The 21,915-nt window shown below is 42.6% G+C and overlaps 1 protein-coding gene across 15 annotated transcripts in view; it reads left to right on the top strand.

Moving 5' to 3' along the window:
- Positions 1-21,915, top strand: part of EPB41L2 (erythrocyte membrane protein band 4.1 like 2) — a 300,865-nt gene that overhangs the window by 120,943 nt on the left and 158,007 nt on the right. For all 15 annotated transcript variants that reach the window (XM_040350428.1, XM_040350424.1, XM_040350423.1 and 12 more), the window contains one exon: positions 15,384-15,494. In XM_040350428.1, coding sequence (XP_040206362.1) covers positions 15,384-15,494 — 111 coding nt within the window. The remainder of the gene's footprint in view (positions 1-15,383; positions 15,495-21,915) is intronic.

Below are 21,915 nucleotides of genomic sequence, written 5' to 3'. Positions count from 1 at the left end.
CTGATGCCAAAACAACGGCCGGCGTCACAAGCTCACGCCCCGTTGTCCAGCGCTTCTCCGGAGGAGTGTAAGAAATTGACAGGACGGGGAGAATGGACTTACACGCCCATTCCCCGCGGGGGATTTTGAGTGACAGGACACAGACGGCTGCTGAAAAGGAGGTAAGGAGGACTTAAAAAAAAAAAAAAAAAAAATGGTGTGGTTACTGTCAGTGCCTACTAATTGCATAGACCTAATGTGTAAAATCATGGTGAACCACCGCTTTAAGGTTAAATTAGATTTTTTTTTTATGGGTTCCAAATCTACATTACATTCAATTTACATACCAAGCAACTCATATTGTTCAATGCCTGTCAGTTAGGTCTTGATTCAGTAACATAACATTTGTGGCAGACATTGTGGCATTTTCCCCTTTTTGTACACCCTAACTCTGTTACTGAAAGGGAATTCACTATTTGTTCCATTGTAATGTGTTTGCCCTTGTCAGCTAAGTACACAATAGTTTTAGTGTCAGAAAGGCCTACACAGTAACAGATAGGCGCGTTTCAAGGGAATGAGTGTCTCGTAAAGTCTGCTCAGAATGGCAGACTAAGCAGGAAATGCAGTCTTTTCTACTGGCACACAACAAAATATTTTCTACTTTTGGGCGAGATATGGAATACCACAAATTACAAGACTGCCATGTAGGATTCCTCAAGAGCTCAATTCATTTGTGGTATGGGGTATTCATTGACATTCAGTGACATTTTATGTGTGTTCTATATAGATTGTGGCCATAGGGTAAAATTAAAAGCCATCTTAAAAGGAAATTGTCTTTGTTTTTCGCAGCAATGTCCAGTTGCTGCTCTTTGGCATCTCTGGCTTGCTGGGGTTATCCAAGGGTGTTTTTGGCCAATTGCTGTTATGACAGACATGCTTTGGAGGGGATTAAATACTGTGGCCCATCTCACTTTTGTGGTTGGCAGGATGCTGCAGCCTTAATGCTAGCCTACATCACTCTCATCAGGGCTACCTATTTGTTTCTATGATTAAATCCACAGATGGTGTACCGCACACCTAGGTCGCTTATCGTCAACAGGAATCGGTCCACAAGAATGTTGAAATAAACAGTGTTGTAGCACTCAATGTTTTTTTATTTTCAATGTAAAGATATTGATACAAAATGGCAACAGTTTTAGGCCGTTTTGATCAACCTTTACTCAAGCATTGAAAAATAATTACAACTTGGTAACATTTTGCACATGAATTTAAAGTGGAGGTTCACCCTATAAAACATTTGTATCACTAGATCCAGCCCAGTCCTGCATATAAAATGACACTGACCTTCTTTTTTTTTTTTCTCGTAGATATCGTTTAGCCTTAGGCCTTGTACACACGGGCAAACATGTACGATGAAAACGGTCCGCCGGACCGTTTTCAGCGTACATCTCTGCCCAGAAATTTCTGTATGATGGCTGTACACACCATCATACAGAAATCCGCGCGTACTCGATACGCGGCGACGTGCGCGGCCCTGCCAGTTCAATGCTTCCACGCATGCGTCAAAGTCATTCGACGCATGCGAGGGATGGCGGCCGCTCGGACATGTACGGTAGGTCTGTACAGACGACCGAACATGTCCGATGGACAGGATTCCAGCGGGCTGTTTCTAAACATGTTTAGAAATATTTGCCCGCTCGAAAAAGGCCCGGCGGGCAAATGTTCGCTGGAATCCTGTCCGCTCGGCTGTACAGACGGCCGAACATGTCTGCTGAAACTGGTCCGCGGACTTGTTTCAGCAGACATGTTCGGTCGTCTGTACGGGGCCTTAGAATTCACCACGGCTTCCGGGTAGGGAATCCCGCGGGAGTGGGCGTTCCTATTGACATGCCAATTGATTGACATGCTAAACGACGGCGCACACAGCACGTCACGACTTCCCGAAGGAAGCTCGGGTCGGCTCGGCTCTATTCGGCGCAGGTGCGCAGGCGCCGAATAGAGCCGAGCAGACCCGAGCTTCCTTCGGAAAGTCGTGACGCGCTGTGTGCGCCGTCATTTAGCATGTCAATCAATTGGGATTCCCTACCCGGAAGCCGCGGTGAATTCTAAGGCTAAACGTTATCTACGAGAAAAAAGGTCAGTGTCATTTTATATGCAGGACTGGGCTGGATCTAGTGTTAGAAATTGTTTATAGGGTGAACCTCCACTTTAACTTGGCTGTGTTAAGTTGGCTCCCTATGATTGTAAAACCGAAATAAAAAAAAAAAAACATTTGTTTTGTGCGGCAAAAATGAGCGTTTGTGTCGGTTTGGTTTCTGAGATATTAAACATTCAATTTAATGCAAGCCCACCCACTTTGCACCCCATATTGCTGAATTTTAAAAACAAACACGCCATCCATTTGTGCCGCAAAAATAAACGTTTGTGACGCTTTGGTTGTGGAGATAATGTGCATTATAGTTTCTGAAACCGGTGTCCAGAGGATCTCATGGCACAGGTTTCAACTTGGTTACCCTGCGGGTGCTGGATGAGATGGCAGATGTGGACAGGTTGCTTTCCCAGGGCGGAGGCGGCGTCCAAAGGAGCGAAGTTACTTCAGGAGCAGCTCCCATCTGTCCTGTGAGATCGAGCCTCCGGTCAGGGACAGGGGGGCAGGAGTCCATAAGAGCTTGGAGGTCTCAGCTTCTGGAGCTCTTCTCTCCGGACTCCTCCCCCAGAGCTCGTGTCACATCGGGAGTCCCGTGCTGGCCCATTCAGGACCACCCGCGGGTGATGCACCTGGAAGGAATCCCCTTAAACGGTGGGCGGGGGGCTTCCGGGGGTGTCTGTCTCTGTGATCCTCGGCATCCGGGGCCACTACTCCTGGGGTGCTGCCAGATAGGGAAGACCCAGAGACAGAGGAGAGATTGGAGGGCGAGTTGTCCGCTTCTGAGGGGGAGGAGTCACATGGACACCCTGCATCAATGGTGTCAGGACCTGTGGCTGGTGGGATCCTTCCTAGGCAGCCTGGTAAGTCTACTACTTCTAACATGTCTGTGTTTTCTGCTGTTGATAATGTGTGTCTAGGGGGGAGAGCCCTGTCCCGCACAGAGTTGGCTGCTCCGCGGTCTAATTTGCCCATGCTTTTCTGCTCCTTCTAGTGCGGGTCGTGGTCACGTCATATCTAGGTCAGATGAGGGGTTGCAGGGGTTCCTATTGGGTTTGGGGGAGCTGGTCTAGCCTTTTGAACCAGAAACGAGTGCCCAAGCCATGCCGTCATTGGCTTGGATTGCGCCAGTGGTTGTGTCAGCGGCGACAAGGCTGGCTTCGATGTCCGGGGTTGATCCCCCTGCGGAAGTGGTAATCGCGCCACACAAGTTGGCATTGAGTAGGGTGAGTATGTGGAGATATTCTCTCTGCTTCCCCTGGAATTTTTTTTTAATAGGATCGAGCTTATCCCGCGGACTTTCCCTAATTGGCTGCAGACTTTTTCCATTATGGCAAGTGTAGTTGAAGTAAAGAATCCAGAACACTGTTCACCGCTTTTCTGTTATCTTGATGCTATCAGTGAGGCCTATGGGGAATCCGCATGGTTGAGGTACGACGAGCAGTTCCAGCAGCAAAGATTTATCTGCCTGTCCTTGCAGTGGGACCACAAGGACATTAGTTTGTAGATGCGACTTATGACCTCGGTGCGGCCCCCTAATCAGTTTTTTCCAGGAGGGGTCGGTGGCACATCTACCCCCAGACAACCGGCCTCAAAGAAGAGGGGTGTCTGCTGGCAGTATAATGAGGGCTCCTGCAAGTTTGGGGGGGCTTGACATTACCAGCACAAGTGTTTTTCGACGGTGGAGGTTGGCATCCCTTGTCCCGCTGCTTCAAGCAGGGTAAGGGCCAGTTGGGATGACGCCAGTCGGGGTGGAAAGAATACAGCCTTTCCTCGATGGATATCCGCATCGGGAGGCTGCTTGGTTGTGTTAAGGGTGGGTTTTTTCAAAGGCTTTCGCATACCTTGTTCCCTGGCCTCTCTTCCACCAGTGTCCCAGAACTTGTGTTCGGCCTTGCAACATCCTGCAGTGGGTTCTGAGAAAGTTACTGAAGAAAGTTGCATTGGGCCACATGGGCGGACCTTTACCCATGCAGCCTTTAGTGGATTTGGTGATCTCGCCACTGGGGGTCGTGCCTAAGAAGGAGCCCAATAAGTTTTGTCTTATTCACCACCTTTCCTTCCCGAAGGGTGAACAATATTTCAATGTCTATTAATACAAGAAAATACTTGTACAGTAAAGGGCACAGGCAACTTATTAATACACCATGGGTTACCATACCTTTTTATGCATACCTTTTACGCGATTGATCATTAGCAAGCTTTTGAAGACAGCTACCTGGGGTGCCTCCTCCTATAACCATACCCCACCCTGTGAGTCCTCATGTTTTTTGATAGTGTCCTTCACAGAAATTTTCACTTCATTATTTGATTATTTTTTCATTTTACTTCGACTTCTTTAATCAACACTTCACTATCTTCTAATGCCTACTGTGAACACAGTGTATCCAAATGTGCAACCTCCGTTTAAACCTTGAGGTCTGTACCTGGACTCCGTGCCACTCGGAGTTCAGTATCGGGTGTTGCATTATACTACTGGTTAAACACTTTACACTTCCGCCTAGATCCCTTATAAGGCGCATTGCTCCTCCTATTTCACTATGAGGATTCATTCAGTATGAACTATACCTGGGTTCATGCGTCCTCCTTCTGGACATGCTTACCCATACGTAACCCCACAGGTGAATTCCCTCACTAGTGGCTTTGGTGGAGACCAGTCAAAAGCCAATTCAAAACGGCAGGCAAACCACCTATCTACTGTAGACCCACTAAGAGTGATGATGCATCGGAGCAGGACCCAGTTTTAATATTCGTTTCAGCATCTGATTCTAGTTCTGTTTCGGGTATGCAACAAGCAGCTTATTTAACTAAAATATATAATTTTCTGCATCTGTCATAATTTCTTGGACGGATTATGGCTTTAATACAGCAGTTTTTGTCTAAGGCTGAAAAACATGCCACCTCTTCTACTCCAGGTTCTTACCAGAATGGGATCCTGACTTGCCCATACTAGAGTATGCAGACATAGAAATGAATGAAGAGGATATTGAGGCAGTATTGAAGAGAGCCGAGGAGAATTTCTCTCCCCCACATTGTAACTGTATTGAAGAGGGAGCTTCACGGATTATGCTTGCTGAAATGTAACTAACACTGAAAAGTTAACTGTCTCAAAAGCCTTGGCATTGTGGAACTTGATTCAAAAAGGAGGGGGGAAGAAAGGAAAATCAGGAAAAAGGAAAGAGGGAAATGGGGAGAGAGGGGAAAGAAAGGATAAGGGAAAGAAGGTTAAAAACGCGAGGATAGCACTCGCATGGGCCGCATCTGTAAATATATAAAGAAGGAAACAATACCTAGCAGGTAGACATTGATGATCAGACTTTCAGGCCAAGGAAGTATGTTTTAAAAAAATTATTTAATAGCATATAAATTTACAAACAATAATACAATATGATTTACAGCAATTGACCACTGTACGTTCCTCAGAAGTCGCCAATGCACGTTTCGCCGTGGGGCTTCTTCAGGACGAAGACGAGGAGTACATGATTAGCAGAAAGACAGAAAATTTATATGACGAATGGTCCTCCAGCGGATGCATCCAGAAGGCACATACGGCACAAGTAGAAAAGGTCAAGGTCAATAATGAGCTTAAATAAAAGTTTTCATGAACCACGATCTTGAAATAACCAATAGAGATCAAAGCAAAAATCCGTAGGCTTGAAAATGAGCGCCGAAGGAAAGATTCAAGTAAACTATCATATATGATCCTGGGCCTGCTGGGACAACAGCAAGACGGCACACACAAATAACCCTGTCAGAAAGGGCCTTGATTAGCAGCACCCACAGAAGACAGTAATATTTGGGGTTTTATAGAGGCCATACAGCTGGATAAGGCACCGCGTCTGTGTCCCAGGGTGTACACAGGTGTTACCCTGTTTCTTGTTTCAAATATTCTGCAGAGAGAAAATATCAGACACTTCTAAAAGCTCTCATTAACCTGGCAAGCCTGTGTGAACATGTGTATGCAAGACAAGTTTGGAAAAGAAATCCACGGTTTTGTTGTCGGAATATCCAATCGTCTGTACTCTGCATTACAGTGGAAGGTTCTAAAACCACCCTCCTATGGAGCCCCTAGCACCCTGGTGCCCAACACAGCCTGCATGCTATTGGGCACCAGTCAGATTGCAGAGTGGCAGCTGGGTGTTAACACTGAAAGACTGTAATGTCCTGACCTGGGGAGAGAGAGCGACATGGGGGCCTTTGATGGGTAAGTGATTAAAAATAGGGCAAGGGTTAACAACTACGCTGCCATGACAACTAATACAGGAAAAGGGGGTAACTGCTTTCACTGCCATGACCACCAATAGGGGGTTGGTTGCCATGGCCACCAATACACAGGGGGGGGGGGGGGACTCTTTCAACCCCATGTCTGCTGAGGGGGGCAGTCTCTGAGGAAGCTGGGTTGCCAACAAAACCAGTCAGAAGTCAGTCTTTTCCCCCATTTTAAACCTGTGGTGGTGCTCCTTATCTCTCCGATAGATGGACTTTTGCTTTTACCCCTGGAATTAAGTTCCTTCAACTTCCATGACATTAAGTGGACTTTTTTATATAAAAATCTAAAAATGCAGCGCTTCAATAAAATTCAATAATGAAAATGTGACAGACCAAGTGTAAAATCAATGTGAGGTAGGTTGATATAGGGCTTATAGGAGACCAAACTTCAGTGTGCAAAAAAGCATAGCACACCACACCACCGTGCTAACAATCTGCTTACCAGATGGTAAAAACAACTAGTGTTATAATCATGCGATGCAGAGGGTTAATGTTAAAAACGATATTCCAAACTTGATGGATCGATCACAGGAATAACCAGCATCAACATCATCAGAAAGATCTCCAGGACTCAACAGTAGGTGGATGTATTGTGCAATCTTCAAAGGGAGTTAACCAATGTAAAGAAGAAAAGTAGCAATAGTAACGCCCACAAGGTAAAACATGCAATAATTTTATTGTAGTCTACTTACAGGTGTACAAAGATCATCATGACATAAAAAAACTTCTGCGGCTCTTAGCGTGCTTGCATCGGCCAGCCTGACATGTTTCATCCAAATTGGATATCATCAGAGGTGTGACTTTTTTTTATATATTTCCAGTTCATTGACGCAATTACTTAGCTTGGGAGGTCTAATCAAAGAGCCTTTCCTGTAATTCTATTGATTCACTTTTGAGGATTGTTTTATCTTCTCAAACAATGCATGGAACCAATGATGAGGTCTCCCTTTTATGTGATCTGGAGCAGTTAATATTTCACAGCCCTTTTACCAACTCCAGGATCAATTCCCTTTTATATAAGCATTCAAAGAACTGTTGCTTTGCGAGAACAAGCACTATCCTTATGTAATCATTGCATCCTTTCTGTTTGTTTTGTTTTTAGGTATACCTTATGTTTTTAACTTTGTGTTTTTATGTCTAAGATTTTTCTAGGTGTAATAAATACCTTTGTTAAACAGTTGGTTGCATAAGAGTTGTTGATATTTTTTTCTTTTGAGTTAGAATTTAATTTCTGTGGTAGCCCTGTAAAGTAGATATTTTACAGGAGTGGTGCCTGGAAATCTTGTTTTGCCTGATGTGAACGCAGTCAAATTTAATCCCAGAGATTACTCTCACACGCTTCACATCCTGGTCTTCCTACAATCAGGATCAGGTCTTGACCAGAATTTAGCTGTTGGAACCCTTAAATGGCAGATATCTGTTATTCATCCTTTTTTTTTTTTTTTACACTCCCTTATCAAAACTCCTATTCATATTGCTTCTTGGGTCAGGCTCTCTGCACCACTGTGTTTTCTTGGGACCTTAATCTGATTTTCTCTGCCCTGCAGAAACCACCCATTAAACCTCTCTGGGACATTTTCCTGGAGATTGTCTGCAAAGTAAGCTTTTTTTTTTTTTTTGTAGCCATCATGTTTGACATGTCTCTGAACTGGCAGCCCTTTCCTGTAAAGATCCTTGACTCATAATTCGCAATGACTCGATTGTCTTATGCTCAAAACCATGCTTTGTTCAAGCTCAATGAGGACATAGTCTTGTCTTCCTCATGCCCTGCTCTTGAGAATCCAAAGGAATTGCCTGGACTGTTAGACACAGTGCATCTTTAAAAGCTACCTCCTCCATCAGACATGCATACTCTCTATTCTTTTCTTGGGACCTCGCCAAGGGGCACAATGCTTCTATATTCACCAACTGGGCTTTTCGACACCAAGCCTCTGTGGCCCAACCATGTAAGGCCACTACCTGGTCTTCTGTTCATACTTTAGCAAACGTTTTGGTGGGCTTTCAATCTTCAACATTTGGTTCTAGCAGTGGCACTCTGAACTTGGGTCCTTGGCCCTTGTGTGTTTTTGGGCCTGTTGACACAATTTTGTTTGCGTAGTATCTTAAAATACTCATGCACAGCCTACCAAATACATTGACCAAAACGTATTGATTCAAAAATTCCTTATCTTAAATCCTAATCAAGTGATGAATATACAAAATCTGAAAATGATGTTGCACTGCTGCAAGTTATAACAAGCCCTTAATGTGCTAATATAAACCTCAATACATCAGTGAAAGAGAAAAATTATTCAATGTGAGATTTCTTATAGTCCATTTATAGTGCACATATACAAAGTCCAAAACTCTTCATTTAAATGTGTGTTTTATCACCACACTCCAGTGCCGAATAGTTCACCCTGTGACACAATGTGTTCTACCTCAATGACACACATGCCCTCACCTTATCAAATGGACCTATAAACAAATCTAGGTCTACTGTGCTTGACTCCTCTGATGAAGGAAGAAGTTGGGCCTGAGGACAGCTTTACATTCTAACATTAGAATCTACCAACTCAACCGAGATATATATTCCTCTTTTAAGCGGGGTGGATGTTCCTTATGCTCATCAATCCCACTTGTAGCTGAAATGTGCTCTTGGAAAATAAAAGCTGTCATAGTGCAGTTTTTTGTTTTGATACTATCACTTTATTAAAATAGTAAGAAATACACTCACATGAGATTGCATACAGTAGTGCACTACAATCTCAAGTCCTGTCCTAGCACTAGTGCTGTGGAGTCAGAGTCGAGGTGTCGGAGGAGATTTTGGGTACCTGGAGTCTGCAAACAATACTCCGACTCCTACTAAATTTAGATTGGAATTAAAAAAGCAAGTTTAAATGTCCCAATTCACAAAGTTATAATTAATTACTTCTCTACTGTAAGAATAAAGACCAATGCATGCAGTGCCTCACGTAACCGCAAAACGAACACGTTAAGTGACCGTGAAGAAGCATGCTTTTCATGTGCTTCACTATATGGCACGCAACGCACAATTAGGAGCGGCAATACTTATACTTTCCATAGTGTTGTGTTCTGCTGTTACAGGCAACGCAGCGCCCATGGGTAACCTAGCCTCTCACTGATAAGGGATTAAGTAAATGTTTTTTGCAGGACTAGAGACACTTGTATAAGTGAAGGGAATGGAGGGTCAATAGTTCAAGACTGAAGCTGTAAACCAGTCCTCAAAATTTGCGCTCGCATTTTGCGAGTAAATTTTGAGGGCTGGCGAGTGTGGGACAGGCTGCCTGGGAGCAGGGGGGGCGAGCAAGGAGAGGAGCCGCCACCGCCGACTGGTTGTTTAAAACTCGGGGAACATGACCGCTTTCAATTCAATAGCTGTGTTCCCCGCGGCGAGCGTCATATACAGCCCCTCCCCTTTTTCCGGGGACTTTGATAGACAGAGCACCCATCCCAGGATTGGACGGGTGATCTGTATCAAAGTTTCCCGGACAAGGGGGGGGGCTGTATATGGCGGCTCGCTGCGGGGAACACGGCTATTGAATTGAAAGCTGTCATGTTCCCCGTGCTTTAAACAACCAGGCGGCGGCGGCTCCTCTCCTTGCTGCTCCTTGCGTCTCCTCCCTGAACAACCAGGCTGCGGCTCTGGCTCCTCTCCTCCTCTCACTCAGCGCAGGTAGGCTGCACTGGGGACACTGGCTGCACTGGGGACACTGGCTGCACTGGGGACACTGGCTGCACTGGGGACACTTGGCTGCACTGGTAGACATGGGCAGGCTGAATTTTTGGGCACGGATAACTTGTTAATATTTTTTTTATAACTTAATTCTGCATAAAACATTTAAGTGTCATTTCATGAGATAATTTATGAGGGCGTGTCTGGGGGCGGGACATTGTAGGGGTTGGGCGGGGCAACTGGTAGCGAGTACGCCTTGAGGCCTGGCTAGTAGCTCAGGACTTGAAATTTTGAGCCCTGCTGTAAACCATTGGAAACACTGCTGTCATTCAGCTAAGGCTATAAAAACTCCTGTGGTAATGACATGTATGTTGCCTTTCTTTCCTTCAAGAAATGTATAAAATACATTCACATATTAATACAGATGAGTCGAAGTACAAAAAACTGAGGAGTCTGAGTCGGAAAATTTATCTGCCAACTCCACAGCCCTGCCTAGCACCAGCAATTAGTGCCAGATTTAGGCACCTTGCTTCCAGTTTCCTGGTCCCAGCGTGTTGCGTCATCAATCCTGTAGGCGCTTTTAGTGCTTGAGCGTTTATTCATTCCAGTGGCCAGAATAAACTTAGTCTGGCCAATGGAATGAATGAATTCCCAAATGCTTGTTGTGCCTCAACACGCCTAAACGTCTTTTTTAAAATGCAGTTTTAGGTGCATTTTTTTTATATATTTTTTAAAACTGCGCAAAGGGGAAAAAATGCCCTGTGTGCACGAGGCCAGATTATAAAATGCCTGCGTGGGCTGTGTTACATGCAGGGAAACTACACAGAATCTAAAAGACTGCATTGCACAGCATAAGTATTCAGTTATAAAAATAATTGATGGAATTGTCCCTAGCAGTTTCTAACTTAAGGAGAGGTGGTAATCGTGAAACTGTGTTGGAAAAAAGAGAGGTAAAATAAAAAAACAAAATGCATTACAACTGATGGGCCTCAATGTAGTCTTTTGATTTGCATCTGTTTTTGCTTTCCGACAACAAAAGCGTTAAACAGTTCTGAATTCAGGTAGGCTGCTTTCACACTGAAAGCGCTGGCTGCTAGCGGTAAGGCACTGCTCGTTTTAGCAGCACTTTACCGCTGTATAAGGGGCACTTTTCGGCCGCTAGTGAAGTGCTTTAAAAAGAAGGGGCTAAACACGGCGCTTCCGAAGGGTTGCCCATTAATTTCAATGAGCAGGGTGTTTTGGGAATACTCCAGTGCTAAAACACCACATCGCACATGACGTCAAATACACGCTAAACCAGAAATTGCGTATCGTTCATTCTAATCACCCCTCGACTTCTTTAGACTCCTTTCACACTGAGGCTCCATTTAGAGGCTATTTCTAGCGCTAAAAAGCCTGAAATCCGCCTGTGTGAAAAGGAGTCTAAAGAAGTCGAGAGCTGATAAGAATGAACGATATGCAATTTCTGGTTTAGCATGTATTTGAATTCATGCGTGATGTGACTGTGTTGTAATGCTTTTTCTTGGCTTGCAGAAGGATGAGAGACAAATTTTCAATGTTTTGTAGTGATATCGCTACTTTGCAAATAAAAGAACCAAGAACCATTGAGTGCTGCAACACAGTTCTGTCTATTTTCTATGGAATATGGTCAAGCCATAAGCAGAATGCCTAAAATACTGCCTGGGATGTTATTCTGCAGTTTAAGCAAAAAACCTTAGTACAATTGTTTGATGGTCTGCTGTTTATCCATGTTAGCAGCTGTAATATACTGCATTGCCTGATTTAGTACTTTTAGCAAACATTTCATTGTTAAAAGCGCTTTATTGATATTATGTATATGTTTCAAAAGTATTTCATAGCCACAATCATCCTTTTTTTTTTTTTTTTTCTCTAGTGCAACTTATGACTTGTTTTCATTTGTTCAGTTTGTTTGACTAGTTGTGCTGAACAGATGTTAGTGGCAGTTGAAGTTCCTGTGTGGCTGTGTAAATAAAGGCTTGGCTGCTTTGTTCATTTTTCGTGCTTTACTTTTTTTATACACAAATGTTAAACTAGATGTCTCATTAACTCCCAAAATGGTAAAACCCGAATGTCATGTCAAGCAGCAAACTTTATCATGGCATGATTTTTGCCACAACAGTCACGGCTTCTTTTCAAAGTAGAAAAAAAAAGTTTTGCTGACTGTCAGATATTGCATTCTGGCTGCTCTCCCTTAACGTTTAACATTTAACATTCCACCATCTTTTCATTTTGAGGTAATGTCCCTATTTATTTGTTGGCACTGCATTCTAAAATTAGCCATTAAAAAAATGTATGAGCATAAGAGGAAAGAAAAAAAACTTTGCTTATACTTGGTGACAGCAATTTAAATGAAAAACAGTATCCTTTAGTGTTGGCCAGTTGATTTTAAAAGCAACGTTCCATTCCTTCTAAAGATAATCTGTCATGAAGGAAAATACTTGAGCTTCTAATTAGACTGCAAGTCTATCTGGAAAGTAATGGCTTCCCTGCCTGTGTCCTAGTATATGTCGCAGGAATTGACCTGTTGGCTTCCATTTGAGACTTCTTGTTCAGATATTTTGCTTTGTAACTGGTTACCTCCCATACCCAAATACACATGACCCTCCTTTTTATTTTATTTTTTCAAACCCCATTTTCAAGACCTGTAACAGAGGAAGTTGCTTTCACTGACTAATAACTGACAAGGTCTTGGAGGTTACACGAACATACCTTAAAGGTGAATTTCAGGTATAGTACATTCTTGCATGGTTACATTGGTCCAGCATAGACTAATGTAACTATGTATACACCATACCCTGGCCAATGGCTCTGGAAGATGGAAATCATTGAAGTAGACACAGCTACTCCAGTGATCTCCACTTGCTTTTGGGTTTTGCGCTGAGTTTGCTGTGTTCTGAACACAGGCCTCTAATCCGTTTGAGAGTTTGTATTACACCACCCCTTAAGAGATGTTTTTCCTGCAGTCATTCAATTAGCCTGATGATTTTTAAACACAGGATTGTAACTTTTATCTTTATAATAAAGCCTTTGGATGTAATGAAGAGCACTATGGTTTTCTATTATATTTTTTGAGTTCATCTTATTTGGAGATTTCTGCATCAAGTGAGCTGAATTTGTCTATTGAGTTGGCCTTGTCCTGTCTTTAAAGGAGACATTCTCTGCATGGCCTTTTGATACAAAAGTCTGTTTCACGGACGAGCAGAAATAAGGAGGGGGGACTTGTCAGACTCTGCATTCCTTTTGCCACTGCTTGTTTGTGAAAAGTTTAAACCAAGGCAAGCTGCATTTAAGAATCAACCGTCTCCTTCAAGACTGTTGTCAGATCAGCCATGGCAGGAGGGAAGGGAGGCAGGTTGGACCTCATGACTATGGTTGGAAATCACTTGGCAACATGGGACAAAGTTCTGTCCCATAGGAACGGAACTGTAACAATAAAAAATTATAGTGCATCTTTTTTAATGTGATGTAATAGGCTGGTATGGTAATGCATACTGGTATCTATTGCTAAAGCCCCACTGCTGTAAAATATATACCCTTTTTAATGGGGTCCCCACACTGCAGTTAAAGTGTCTTTGGCTAGGAAGGAAAGGCATACAATTAAATCCTGCCCTTATTCGTTGCTCCTGCAGGCTTCCGCCTCTTCATGCAACTGATCTCTCAAACCCCAGCTGGTTACAGCTTTCTGATGTCATTAAGTACAATGCAGGACCTGCAGTCCTTTAATGTATGTGAGTAAGGTGAGGGTCACTCACATCCTGAGAGTGTCAGACAGCGTAGGAGAGTGATGACTGCTGGGGGAGCAAGAAATAAGGCAAGTATTTTACTCATCACATCTTCCCCTAGCAGTACAAGCCTTTAACCCATGTAGTGCTGTGACACAGGGTAGGGCTTTACTTTTTTTTTATATGCTATGTACATAACCTCTCATATCAATGTATTTCCATGATTTGTAATTGGTGAACTGTTGCTTAGATTTTTAAAGCGGATGTGCCACGGGGAAAAAATATTAAAAGCCAGCAGCTACAAATACTGCAGCTGCTGACTTTTAATATTAGGGCACTTACCTGTCCTGGAGTCCAGCGCTGATCGCAGCAGATGACGAGCCGATCGCTCGTCACCCTGCTGCTCCCCCCTCCATCCACGGTGAGGGAACCAGGAAGTGAAGCGCTGCGGCTTCACTGCCCGGTTCCCTACGGCGCATGCGCGAGTCGCGCTGCGCCCGCCGATTGGCTCACACGCTGTGTGCTGGGAGCCGAGTGTTCCCAGCACACAACGGGCGACAGACGGGATGTGACGGAATGCCCGTCTTTCGCCCGTAGCGTGTGGCCGGAAGTGGGTGCAAATACCTGTCTTTAGACAGGTATCTGCACCCCCCTCCCCCCTGAAAGGTGTCAAATGTGACACCGGAGGGGGGGAGGGTTCCGATCAGCGGGACTCCACTTTAGGGTGGAGAACCGCTTTAAGTTAATCATCATAACTGCTGTTGGATGTATGTATGTGTTCTTAAAGCGGTCCTTCAGTCTGTAACAAAAAAAATTAAAGTCAGCAGCTACAAATCATGTAGCTGCTGACTTTTAATTTACCTGTCCATGGATTCAGGGCTGTCCTCATCTGAGCTAGTTTTTCACTAAGCTTTGTGTTCTCAACTCTAGCATCTTAAGTGTGGGTACTCAGCTGTGACGACTTGCGGCTTCAGGTGGGAACAGGTACCTGTGAAAAAAGGAATAGGTACAGCGCAAAAACTGATAGTGATTGATAGTGATACCCACGCTGTGAACTAGGGTATATATATAAAACACAAATGATACATATGTAATTTTATATATATATATATATATATATATATATATATATATATATATATATATATATATATATATATATATATATATATATATATATATATATATATATATATATATATATATAAAATTACATATGTATCATTTGTGTTTTATATATATACCTTAGTTCACAGCGTGGGTATCACTATCCGTTTTTGCGCTGTACCTATTCCCCTTTTCACTTGTTCTTTAATTTGTATCTGCAATTTTTGGTACTTGGCAGCATTTACGTTTTTATTGTTTCTGCGCAGTGTTTTTTTCTGTTAGAAATCTTATTTCTTTGGAACCAGGTACCTGCGCAAAAATTACATGCCAAATTGGGTTGGGTGGGGATCTTAAATCGGACCTTTCCTTATTGGGTGAAGCTTTGCTTTGAAACTATAGATTTATACACGGTATATTTTTTGAGTGACACAGTTTAATTTACTGCCTCTTTTCTTTCTTGTAGAAACGTGCTAAGGGCCAGGTGCTGTTTTCCAAGGTCTGCGAACATCTCAACTTACTTGAAACTGATTATTTTGGATTGGTCTTGGTCTATCAGGATAATTCTGAGCACAAGGTACCTTTTTAATTAACAATGTTGCCTATAAAATGCTGTAGCTAAAAGCTGTATATGAACACTCATCATTTTGTAGGTAGCAAGTTTCGGTCTGTAGTTTATTTTTTTATTTTTATTACATTTGACACCATTTTATTGAGCTTGAAAGAAGTAGTCCTAAAGGATCTCTACAAAAGGTAAACTAATGCAACGAGGTTAACATGGTCCAGACAGTGTGTGAGCTGTCATGTCCCAGGCTGACCTTTTCTTTATTGGCTTCTGCCAGATTACTGCTAGACTTGAGTGCTTTTGTTAGTGCTTAATACTCTGCAAGTTAATGCCATTCAGTATTGCTTGATAGAGTAAAGTGCTTGTTTATAACCATGGTATGGAGCAAGGGCTCGGTTTTATTCAGTATTGCTGGTTAAGATTTACATGGGCACTTACGTGCAATCTATGTTTATTTTTACAATTTTCTATTTATTTTATTGATTTGGATCTTTCTCTTATGCAGGCCATACAAAAAAGGAAATTTTCTTTCCTGCAACTACCTTGAATCTCCCATCAACACAGGCAGTGTTGACAGGGGAATCCCTCCAGCCAAACCATTGTATTCCCTAGCCGGGGAAGCTGTCCCCACTGGGAGTAGACAGTAATTATTCCTAGCAGCTATACTAGCTGCTAGCGATAATCAAATTTTAAAACTTGGCAGGCTGGTTATACCTTGAATTGATTCATCAACTTGCTAAATTCATCCTGCCCATACACGATTTGAATCGAACAGTCTATGGCCTCCCTTTAGGAGTGAGAAATGCATTATGTATTTTTCTATATAGTTATGCAGCCCAGGCTATTACCTCACAAATGTTGTTTTCCTAAATATTGGATTGTGGTGTTATAGGAAACAGTTAAAAATGTTAATTACGGCAGTGGTCATCAACCCTGTCCTCAGGGCCCACTAAAAGGCCATATTTTTTGTATAACCTCGGGGAGATGCAAACAAGAATACTGCAATCACTGAGCAACAAATGATATCATCTGTGATGTATTTCACTTATCTTGTAAACCTGGCCTGTTTAGTAGGCCCTGAGGACAGGGTTGATAACCACTGCATTATGGTATGCCTAGGCATTGCCTTAATATATGTATCTTTTTGTCTTCTATTCTATTCAGCATTCAATTGCAAAAAGAAATGTGGTTTAAAGGAACCTGCCTTTTCATCTTACAATTTCTATAATACCAGTGATATAAGCTCTTTATACCGTACATCCGGAAAGTATTTACAGCGCTTTAAGTTTTCCAAATTTTGTTATGTTAGTCTAATTCCAAAATGGATTGAATTCCTTATTTCACATGTACATAAGTATTCACAGCCACAACACTCAAAATTTAGCTCAAGCGCATCCTGTTTCCATTGATCATCCTTAAGGCCGGGTTCAGACTGGTACGACAACTGTTGTTCGACTGTCATCCTAATTTGCCCTGCGACATTGGTTCTACTTCTATCTGACTTGAATGAACAGGATACGATTTTGCTCCGACTGAGATAGTTTAACTTGTCTTTTGACCAATCAAAACCATCCCAGTGTGACATAAATTCCTTTTTCCTGTTGCTGTAATCACCATGTCGGATGTCAGTTGGTTTGGACAAGGATCTGACTTCAATGATATTGAATAGGCTGAACACGGACCAAAGTCGGACCAAAGTAGTGCACAATCCTTTCTAAAGTTGGACCGACTTGTGTCAGACCAGTTAAGATGGCTCTCATAGGGAGCTATTTATTTGTACATGTGATGCAACATGTGCTCTCAAAGTTGGCGCGTATGTCGCACCAGTGTGAACCGGACCTGAGATGTTTCTACAACTTGATTGGAGTCCAGCTGTGATAAATTCAGTTGATTAGACATGATTTGGAAAGACACTCGCCTGTCTATATAAGGTCCTACAGTTAACAGTGCATGTCAGAGCACAAACTAAGCCATGAAGTCCAAGGAATTGTCTGTAGACCTCCGAGACAGGATTGTATCGAGACACAGATCTGGGGAAGAGTACAGAAAAATTTCTGCAGCATTGAAGTTCCCAATGAGCACAGTTGCCTCCATCTATAAATGGAAGAGGTTTGGAACCACCGGGACTCTTCCTAGAGCGGGCCACCCAGCCTAACTGAGCGATCAGGGAAGAAGGGCCTTAGTCAGGGAGGAAACCAAGAACATGAAGGTCACTCTGACAGAGCTCCAGCGTTTCTCTGTAGAGAGAGGAGAACCTTCCAGAAGAAACACCATCTCTGCAGAACTCTACCAATCAGGCCTGTATGGTAGAGTGGCCAGACGGAAGCAACTCGGTAAAAGGCAAGTTTCATCTTCCAATAGGGCGACAACCCAAAGCACACAGCCAAGATAAAGGAGAGGCTAGTGGACAACTCTGTGCATGTCCTTGAGTGGCCCAGCCATAGCGCAGACTTGAACCTTATTTTCTGGAGAGATCCAAAAATGGCTGTGCATTGGCGCTCCCCATACAACCTGATGAATCTAAAGAGGCCCTGCAAAGAATGGGAGAAACTGCCCAAAAATAGGTGTGCCAAGCTTATAGCAGCATGCTCAAAAAGACTTGAGGCTGTAAATGGTGTCAAAGGTTCTTTAAAGAGGAGGTTCACCCTCAAAATGAACTTTCCAGCATCCTTAAAGTATTGAGCAAAGGCTATGAATACTTCTGTACACGTGTGTGTGTGTGTGTGTGTGTGTGTGTGTGTGCGTGCGTGTATTTTTTTATTATAAATTTGCAAAGATTTCAAACTTCTTTCACATTGTCATTGTGGGGTATTGTTTGTAGAATTTTGAGGAAGATAATTTAATCCATAATAAAATGTGGAATAAGTGAAGCGATGTGAATAGTTTCCTGATTGCACTGTATTTACTGTATATCTAGGTTCATTTGTAAGGCTGCATCAGCAGGAAAACAATAAAATATAACTAAGGGCAATTACATTTTTCCTTTTTGGCCAGAGTAAGGGAGGGTTATAATAACCCCTGTCAGTTTTTTTGTGCTGCCTGTGTCCCGTGTGGGAATCCTGCGGTGTCAACAGAATTTAGTGTTCCCATCGGAAGCCTTCCACTCTAACTGTTCTGGCATCAACCCGAATTTGGGATTTTCTTTTAATTCCACTATTGATAATGGTAAACGTGACAAATGGAAAGGGTGAATCTCCCTTACGAGCCAAAGACAGCAATATAAACTGACAGGTGTGTTAATCCCCCTCGACCAGGGCTGTGGAGTCGAGGAGTCGGAGGAAATTTTGGGTACCTGGAGTCGGAGTCGGCAAACAATGCACCGACTCCTACTAAATTTAGATTGGAATAAAAAAAAAAACAAGTTTAAATGTCCCAATTCACAAAAAGTTATAATTAATGACTTCTCTACTGTAAGAATAAAGACCAATGCATGCAGTGCCTCACGTAACCGCAAAACGAACACGTTAAGTGACCGTGAAGAAGCATGCTTTTCATGTGCTTCACTATATGGCACGCAACGCACAATTAGGAGCTGCAATACTTATACTTTCCATAGTGTTGTGTTCTGCTTTTACAGGGAACGCATGTTAGAGAACCAGTAAGTGTCCAAATAAAAAAATTCCAACAGGAGTTTTATAAAGCACTAAAAGAAGTTGAAAAGTATGATCGCTCATCAAAACTTACTGTTGAAGAAGCCATCCTTGTTTATCCAGAGATCGTTTAAAATATGATCGCTCATCAAAACTTACTGTTGAAGAAGCCATCCTTGTTTATCCAGAGATCGTTAGTGATGTGGCCAGAATAGTTACTGCAATGCCACCCACCCAAGTCCGTGTCGAAAGATTATTTTCAGCCCTAAAAATAATAAAGTCTGACTTAAGAGCCTCTATGAAAGAGGATCTGGCAGAGGCAATTCTCTTCCTTAGAACTCTACATTGAATTGAGTTGCATTTGCTAAGCCTATAACTACATTTCAAGATTAATATAAACCATTTCTAGGTTTTACAGATTTTGTTTTTGGTTCATTATAGATAAGCTTTGTTTTTGTTCTAAAACCAAATAATGTGGTTTGTATTTTTGAACTGGTAAATATCCTGTTCCTGATGTTTATGCCTGCTGCTACTATCCAGCCACTTGATTGATTAATAATTTTTTTGTTATAAAACTTTGTTTTCATTGTGTTTGTCTTTTGCTTAAACTGTGCAATACAGTAGACTGTTGGCTTCCCAGCCAGTAGTCCTGTGGTAGGTTGCGTTACTTTCCCTCAAGGAATGTATAAAATACATTTGCATATTAATACAGAGGAGTCGGGGAGTCGGAAGTACATAAAACTGAGGAGTCGGAACATTTATCTACCGACTCCACAGCCCTGCCCTCGACTCTATCCAAAACTAAAAAATGTTTTGCCTTTAGTTATACTTTAACCTGTTATGGACTACCCCATGCAGCTATACTGCGGCCGGACGTCCCTCCTGCACAAAATCACATACCTGTATGTGATTTTGTGCACTGAGTCTGATTGGACACAGCGGGAGCCAATCGCTGTATTCAGCGGGTGTGATATCCGCTGGGACATGGCGGTTGTTCTCAGGAGAGGCAGAACAGTGGGCTGCCTATGTAAACCAGGCAGACCGCCGTTCTGCGAGAGGGGAGGATGGAAAAGATGGAGATCTTGTGTTCCTGCTCTGTCTTCCCCCAGTCAAAGAATCCCCCACACAGTTAGAAAGCACTCCCTAGGAGCACATTTAACCCTTTGATTGCCCCCGATAACTCATTCCCTGCCAGTGTTGGTACAGTGAGTGCATTTTTTTTTAAGCACAGATCACTGCATTAGTGTCACTGGTCGCCAAAAAGTGAATTTTAGTGTCAGATTTGTCTGTGGCGGTGTCTCAGTGCCACTAAAGATCGCTACCATTGCTAGTAAAAAAGAAAAAAAAAATGAAACAAATATAAAATATATCCCTCAGTTTGTAGACGCTATAAAATTTGCCCAAATGAAGATACACTTATTGTGCGTGCGTGTGCGTGTGTGTGTGATAAAAAAAAAACATGTAGCACAATACATATTGGCCTTGATTGATTTTTTTTTTTTTTACATTTTAGTTTTTATTGAATGTTTTTTATAGCATAAATTAAAAAAAAATTGTGTGTGTATATACAGTGCCTTGCGAAAGTATTCGGCCCCCTTGAACTTTGCGACCTTTTGCCACATTTCAGGCTTCAAACATAAAGATATAAAACTGTAATTGTTTTTGAAGAATCAACAAGTGGGACACATGATGTCCCAACAAGTGGGACATCATGAAGTGGAACAAAATTTATTGGATGTTTCAAACTTTTTTAACAAATAAAAAACTGAAAAATTGGGCGTGCAAAATTATTCAGCCCCCTTGAGTTAATACTTTGTAGCGCCACCTTTTGCTGCGATTACAGCTGTCAGTCACTTGGGGTATGTCTCTCTGTTTTGCACATCGAGAGACTGAAATTTTTGCCAATTCCTCCTTGCAAAACAGCTCAAGCTCAGTGAGGTTGGATGGAGAGCGTTTGTGAATAGCAGTTTTCAGTTCTTTCCACAGATTCTCGATTGGATTCAGGTCTGGACTTTGACTTGGCCATTCTAACACCTGGATATGTTTATTTGTGAACCATTCCATTGTAGATTTTGCTTTATGTTTTGGATCATTATCTTGTTGGAAGACAAATCTCCATCCCAGTCTCAGGTCTTTTGCAGACTTCATCAGGTTTTCTTCCAGAATGGTCCTGTATTTGGCTTCATCCATCTTCCCATCAATTTTAGCCATCTTCCCTGTCCCTGCTGAAGAAAAGCAGGCCCAAACCATGATGCTGCCTCCACCATGTTTGACAGTGGGGATGGTGTGTTCAGGGTGATGAGCTGTGTTGCTTTTACGCCAAACATAACATTTTGCATTGTTGCCAAAAAGTTCGATTTTGGTTTCATCTGACCAGAGCACCTTCTTCCACATGTTTGGTGTGTCTCCCAGGTGGCTTGTGGCAAACTTTAAACGACACTTTTTATGGATATATTTAAGAAATGGCTTTCTTCTTGCCACTCTTCCATAAAGGCCAGATTTGTGCAGTATACGACTGATTGTTGTCCTATGGACAGAGTCTCCCACCTCCGCTGTAGATCTCTGCAGTTCATCCAGAGTGATCGTGGGCCTCTTGGCTGCATCTCTGATCAGTCTTCTTGTATGAGCTGAAAGTTTAGAGGGATGGCCAGGTCTTCGTAGATTTGCAGTGGTCTGATACTCCTTCCATTTCAATATTATCGCTTGCACAGTGCTCCTTGGGATGTTTAAAGCTTGGGAAATCTTTTTGTATCCAAATCCGGCTTTAAACTTCTCCAACAGTATCTCGGACCTGCCTGGTGTGTTCCTTGTTCTTCATGATGCTCTCTGCGCTTTAAACAGAC

This window comes from Rana temporaria, chromosome 4, assembly GCF_905171775.1.
Source record: "Rana temporaria chromosome 4, aRanTem1.1, whole genome shotgun sequence".
In the NCBI taxonomy this organism is placed as follows: Eukaryota; Metazoa; Chordata; class Amphibia; order Anura; family Ranidae; genus Rana; species Rana temporaria.
This window is presented reverse-complemented; position numbering and strand designations above follow the sequence as displayed.